Raw genomic sequence first — 6,834 nt, forward strand, 5'->3', positions numbered from 1 at the left:
TTCCCAAAGAAGTGGTAAATGCTCCATCCCTGGCAGTGTTCAAGGCCAGGTTGGACAGAGCCTTGGGTGACATGATCTAGTGTGAGGTGTCCTTGCCCATGGCAGGGAGTTTGAACTGGATGATCTTAAGGTCCTTTCCAACCCAAACCATTCTGTGATTCTATGGTGGCCTTCTGGATAGAAAACAGTGTGAGCTTGGTGGGGCCAGCAAGAGGCAGTACAGCTGCTGGTCAAGGCAGAAGGATCCCATGGTGTTTGAGAGGACACTGCGCTACAGGGATTCTTCACACATCCCATATTCAAGAGTTACTGAACAAAATGCATTAAAAACTTTGGGAAGGAGGGCAGGAATTCAGGTCTCCCCTTCCCAGCAGAGCACACCATGCTCGCAGTGTGGCAAACTTTGATTTCTTTTTCTTCTTTTTGGCCCACAACATCAATCTCATTGTCAAGCAGCCTGAATTATTTCTGAAAGGCAGAGAAAGACACCTTCTGTTCTCTTCAGATCCTTCTGATCTTTTCAGATCAGAAAAATTGTCCAGGTTGCCCTGTGATGGCATCTTGCACAGGTTAAAACCAGCCAGGTCATTTTGCTTTATGAAGAGCTCTCCAGAAACAGCTGGAGAGAATTATTTGAAGGCAGCTATCAGCTATTTAAGAAATCACCCTAGTGGCTGAATCATTGTCACCATTTCCGAGTACTCCCCACAGCTGTTCTGGCTATTCCTCTGCTCCCTCACAATCTCCTTTTCATTTCACTTGGAGATGATTGAAGTTTGGAGGTAGAGGGAATGAAGCGCAGGTTGCCAGGCTCCTTAGGAAAATCCAAGTACCTCAGACTCAACCTTTGCTGCTGAGCACAAGGCAAATGATAGATGCTAAAGAAACATGGATTCCTCCTTTCCTTAGCACATCTGTCCAGCCATGGCCTTAATGCATCTACTGCTGGTGTCATTGTTTTCCAGTAAGAGCCGCTAGTGAAGGTGATGTCTGTCTCCTCTGCTATACCCTACAAGTTTGCATTGCTTGCAAGGTGGACTGAAGTGGGCAATGCCTGGCTTAGCATCCTCCTTCTGAAGGTTCATATGGTGTTAAAGCAGATGTAAATACGGAGGACATAAATCTATCCTTTCGATGGAAGCCGCGTTTATTTATATCAGGAGGGGAACAGCAAATATACTTACTTAATGTTTAGGCATGTGTACTGTACTGGTATAAGGCACGTCGCTGCAGGCCAGTGAAACTAGCTTCTGTATTTGTTAAAGCAGAGCTGCTTTTGTCCTTTAGTTAGAAATGTATTCTGCCATTGAAGAGGCATCATCACTTTTTGTGTTGCTCTATGTGCAGCAGAGGATTCAGAGAACAGATTCCTGACCAAAAGTACCTAATTGACACATCTGGGGGCTCCTAGAGTCTGTTTCCAACTTGAGACCAAAGGTTCCTCTTCAGCATCCAAGCTCCTGAGTCTCTAGTCATCCTTCTGAAATAAAAATATATTCAAATCACAGCAGTTCCTTCATGCCCCCTCCTGAACTGTTGGGATGCAGGTGGTCATGTAACTAGTCACAGAGCAGGATCTACATCTCTGAGCTGAGGTCTTAAATCAGTCATGTCTTGTGGCTGAATTTTGACTTTTTACCAAGTAGGATCTGAAGACTGTTACTAAAGTTTTGAACGTGGACTTGCAAAGCTGGAGGTATTGTTGAGCATGCTGAAACACCTAGATAGGAAAAAATACCCAACCTGTATTTCTAAGGGATCTGTGTGCTTGGAGCTCCCAGTGAAATCAGTCCACTTATTTTTATCATTAAACTGACTCAGCTGAAGAGTGAAGATGTCCTAGGCATTAACCACTCACAGAGAAATAAAATACTTCATCCAAATTGTTTCCATGTTGTGGATTTGATAGCATCTTCAGGATGGTGCCGTCTAGTGTTTGAAGTGTATGAGATGAACTCACAGTGTATACATAGAAGCAAAAAATGTGGGGGTATTGTGAGGAGGCAGTTTCAGCCTCATGTATGACATCGTAATTGTATGGTTTTTAATGAACAGACCACAGTAGTTACACTTAGTAATGTTTGTTCACTAAAAAGGAAAAGGGGTGTTAAATCATTATGTTCTTTGATGAATGGCTTGTACACTGAAGAATAAATTGAACAAACTGGCATAGAGCTCACTGAACATGAAATCAGCTATTAGAAGAAAGCTTGTGAACAAATTCTGGGCCTGATATGCATCTTTTGATTAATGTCCTATTAATCATCCATAGTGGCTACCTTAGCTAAGTTGTGCTGTAATCATTCATGGTTGCTTACAGGAACACTAGCAGGGACTATAGAGCTGCAATAACTGAATATTATTACTGATTTCTCCCGAACTCTTGCTGTGAACAGTTACTGTTTTCACTACGTTTCTGCCTCCCTTTATTAAAAAAAATACAATGCAAAATGAAAAGAGAGTTCGTCAAAGACCAGTAAAATTCTCCCAGGGTATTCTTAATGATATTCTGTCCTAAATGGGCAAACTATTGTAATGCAGAGTTCTCACCAGCAATAATAGTAATGTAATCACGTTGAAGCTGTCTCTTTATGGATTGTAGTCAAACAGACAAAAAGGTATAGTCATATTAATGAACACAGAATTCCTGTAGAATTACTGCTAAAAATGGTTGAAATTATTTTAGCTCTTTTTGCATCACGGTATTTTCAGTTAATGCACTTAACAGCAACAGCAATTAAGGCTCCAGACTATAAATTTGGATTAAATCCACGCTTTTGACATCAGAAGAATCCTTGATTATGGAAAGGTATTACGCTCACACCCCTCTCTTTTAAGACCTAATGTTTTAAATTTGTATGGCTCTTTTCAACTGCGTTTGGTTGGTGGTTTTTTGGAAGAAAAAGAATAATGAATACACTTTTTTTTTCTTTTATCATTTTAAGTTATTGGCAGATGTTTACAGTAGAATCTTATATTCCTGTGTGTGAAGATTTCGTTCCACACCATTTATTTCTCAAGTGTGACACAAAGAATGCTCTGGCAATACCCACAAAATAGGTCCTTAGATGGCAGTGTAATTTCCTCCGAAGTCACCGTAGTCTGGGAAATACGGTGAAGTAATGAAGTGATGACAGGTATTAACATGCATAATGGGCTTTAATAGACATTTAATGTTGTTTAACTGGAAGAAGGAGAAGCGCTTTCCCATTGGAATATTTCTACATTGAAACTCATTGATCACCAATTTCAGAGGGGAAAGGTTAATCCATCAGTTTCTCTAACCAAACAGCGCTGATGGAAATTCTTTAGGTGACATTCTGGATGAACTGAGCTTTCCATCTTTGCAAACAAATGAGTGATATGACAAGCATGGTGTTCAGAACACATTTAACCAATTGATTTTCTCTCCTCTTGTAATAAGATCTAGAGACATATGAAAGAGCGTAGCATGAGCCAAGATTAAAGGAACTGCTTCATACAGGCGAACATAGGGGAACTGCATTATCAATAAAAGTACTATAAAGCATGTAGGCGCCCATTCTTTTTCTTTATATAAAGTTTGTTATTGCAATAAATAGCTGTTATTGAACTGCTTGCCTTTTATTTCAGTTTTTCTGAATTTTATTTCAGTTGGCTTTCTGTGGTTTCCTGGTAAACGTTAGGAAAAAAATGTTACGTTTTGTTATGGTAGCATTTTTGCACTCACTAGTAAATCCAGGCCAACTCTGGATTTAAACCCAGGATTTATCATCTTTTGGGGCGCAAAGAAAGATAGGAGGGGGGAGGGAAGGAGGAACCTGACTTCAATTAATGCAGATATGTCCAATATATTTGACAGGTTTAATCTATGTGGTTTCATACCGTTGTGACCCTCATCTTTTTCCTCCATCTTCCCTCTTTTTTCTCCCAAATTCAGTCCTGCTCTGAGTTTCACATACCCTCCTACACCGGTATCCCTCCAGCAAATGCATCAGCAAATTATAAGTCGTCAGCAAACCCTAGGTTCAGCCTTTGGACACAGCCCTCCACTCATCCATCCTGCTCCAACCTTTCCTACCCAGAGACCTATCCCTGGCATCCCCAGTGTGCTGAACCCTGTCCAGGTCAGCTCTGGACCTTCTGAGTCCACACAGGTGAGAGACAACGAAAGACACCTTTGCATCCCATTAATTTAAAAATGAAGTAAATGAGATAAATGGCATTGCCTCGATGGCAGTTAATCACCACTGTCACTGAGACCCTTTGATAACAGTTCTCTTACAGCTGTAGCATTTGAATCCCTTTATTATGAATCACAGGAGCGTATGCTACCTGATTGGTAGCATGGTTTTTGGTCCTCATAAATATTTAATTGTGCTGCAGCAACTTCTCATTCCAAAACTGTCTCTTCTGGATCTTACACAGGAACTTAATAAAGGCAGGCAGTAAGGAAAAGGGGAAAACCACATCAAAACACTTAACATTTTAAAGATGAGCAGCTTCACCTCCAAGTCAGGTTGACCAAAATACACAGGTGTGAGTAACTCAGTCTGTGGGCAACAGAACTCAGAGATAGTGCAGAGGTTTTAAAGTTTTTTCTCTGATTTATGCAAAATTGGAGTTAACGACTTTTGTGTTAATCATTTCCATAAACCAAGGTGTATTCTCAAAAGCTGGGGATGTGCAGCTGTGAATCAGGCCCCGATTGTGGAGTTTATCACTGTTCATGGCTTGCCTGTTATTAACCAGTGCTGTTTGTTTCCAGATGACTTGGGATAGGTTATTTATCAGCCTGGGAGCTGTTTATCTCCTGGCTAGCTATTACGAACGTAGAAGCAGAACATGCTGCTGTAGGAAGCATATTGATTTTTTTGTGGGGTCCATGCAAGTTCAGATATCTCTAAAAGATCTCTGGATTCCTACAAGATCCATTTACAGGTGTAGATAATGGTGTTCAGTCTAGCACAGCAAGAGAAAAACAAGATTCTGGCCTGTTTCTGTCAGCAGTAGTTTTGCTATTGACTTGGGAGAGTCCAGGACTTCATCTGGGATTTTTTGGCTGAGCCTCACAGTGTTCAGTTTTTCTTCCTATTCACCATTTAATGGGAAACACAGTGGAAGAGCTGAGCTCTTGTGTGGAGAGGTTAAGTGCAAAACCTTTCCTGCAAGTGTGAAAAAGTAAATCATGTTCATTTGAATTGAGCACACAGTGATTTTACTTCTCAGAATTGCCTTTCTGAAGTTGCCGTTACTTAGTAAATCAAGTTCTTCCTACCCCTCCCTGGCCTGACAAAACCAGCATTGGTTTGTAGCAAGGAATTACCTCTTTCTGTTCCCTCCCTGCTCCATTACAAGGTTGAGTAATGCAGCTCTTCCACAAGTTAATGCTATGTAATTGAAGCACAATGTAATTGCATATCCAATATAATTAACAGTGTGGCTTCTCCAAATAAAGTTGCTGAGCAGATGCTGCATATTTTTGTTTGGAGCTACATATTTATCACAGTCTAATTTTGTCTTCCTTTGGGGAAAAAATCCAAAACAACCAAACAACTGCCTGCAGCAGAATAAACCCACAAGTGAATCTGCAGTGAGCAGCACTGGAGATCCCATGCACAACAAGCGCTCCAAGATAAAGCCTGACGAGGACCTCCCCAGCCCAGGAGCAGGAAGCGTGCAGGTATGGCCATCATGTTACAGTAATAAGCCTTTCATCTCGCTGTCAGAGGGAAAATGCACCTTGCTTGTGACACGTGTTTTCAGACTCCCTGCACTAGCATGGCCCTTCATGTAGTACGTACACATGCAGCCCCTGCTTAGGGTTGCAAGGGTTAAATGTGAGCAGTGAAGGGCTGCTCACAGGTTACAGGGTCTGTTGCAGGATGAGGGCAGAGAGGAAGGAGGCTGATGGAGAAGTGCCTCTGATCAGTCTCAACCCTTTGCCAGGGAAGAGACAAAAAGAAGAGACATTCAGGTCTTTATTGAGGATATTTTCTGTTCAGCAAAAACTGAACTACTCTGCCTTGACTTTTACCTGGTGTTAGCACTGTGCTGCATTGAGGCCGCAGTGTCAGGCTCCGGTCTCATTTGCTATACTTTCTATACCAGTTAATGCCACTGGTTTTAGTAGAGTGCCTGCTGATTTACAGGGGACTCGGGGGAGATGAGAATCAGAGCCGCAGTCTTGTGAGTGAATAAATGAAAACAAAGCAGAGGCCTGCCTAAATCCTTCAGCAGACTTGAAATGGAAAAATAGCATGAGTGCATAATCTGAACCAAATGCTGATGCTAACATCTGACTCTTGCCCTCAGCAAATAACAAGCTGGGGAGAACGAGGCACCTTGAGGAACTAAAGGTGGAAAGTCAAAACCCAAAACTAAATGCTCTCTTTCCCCACTCACCCCTTTCATGTACACATTACGGGCAAGAACAGACTAACAAGTAGCCTGAAAATTACTGGTCTGCTCTTGGAAAGGTTTTAGTCTGCAAAACTGTCACTAGATAAGCTGTGGATTACTGATGGTGTAGTTTGTGTCCAGCCCTAGTACTGAAGTCAAATTCCAGTTAATTCAACTATAATGAATAGTGCCCTTTTCATCAGTGGTGCCACTGAGTAATAACGGGCAAGTGTACAAGTAACATGCTGCTGAAATATAGGGAGGGGGAAGCCAAGCCTTTATGATTTAATTGAAATGCAAAGGAATTATTTCTTCTAGAAATTCTCCGCAGTGAGTACTTCAGCGGACCAAAAATTGATTGTACACGTATAGTCTGCACATGGTTTCTGCTTTACCAGGCCTGTTTGGGCTTAGAACGGACTAACAGTGAACCAAGAGTAAAATAATCCCCCC

At 41.6% G+C, this 6,834-nt stretch overlaps 1 protein-coding gene across 1 annotated transcript in view; it reads left to right on the top strand.

The window, feature by feature from the left end:
* GLI3 (GLI family zinc finger 3) overlaps positions 1-6,834 on the top strand; it is a 54,220-nt gene that overhangs the window by 10,771 nt on the left and 36,615 nt on the right. Inside the window, exons 2-3 of the mRNA XM_010015136.1 lie at positions 3,920-4,136; positions 5,546-5,662. Of these exons, the coding sequence (XP_010013438.1) occupies positions 3,920-4,136; positions 5,546-5,662 (334 nt within the window). The remainder of the gene's footprint in view (positions 1-3,919; positions 4,137-5,545; positions 5,663-6,834) is intronic.

This window comes from Nestor notabilis, unplaced genomic scaffold, assembly GCF_000696875.1.
Source record: "Nestor notabilis isolate BGI_N333 unplaced genomic scaffold, ASM69687v1 scaffold6880, whole genome shotgun sequence".
NCBI lineage: Eukaryota > Metazoa > Chordata > Aves > Psittaciformes > Psittacidae > Nestor > Nestor notabilis.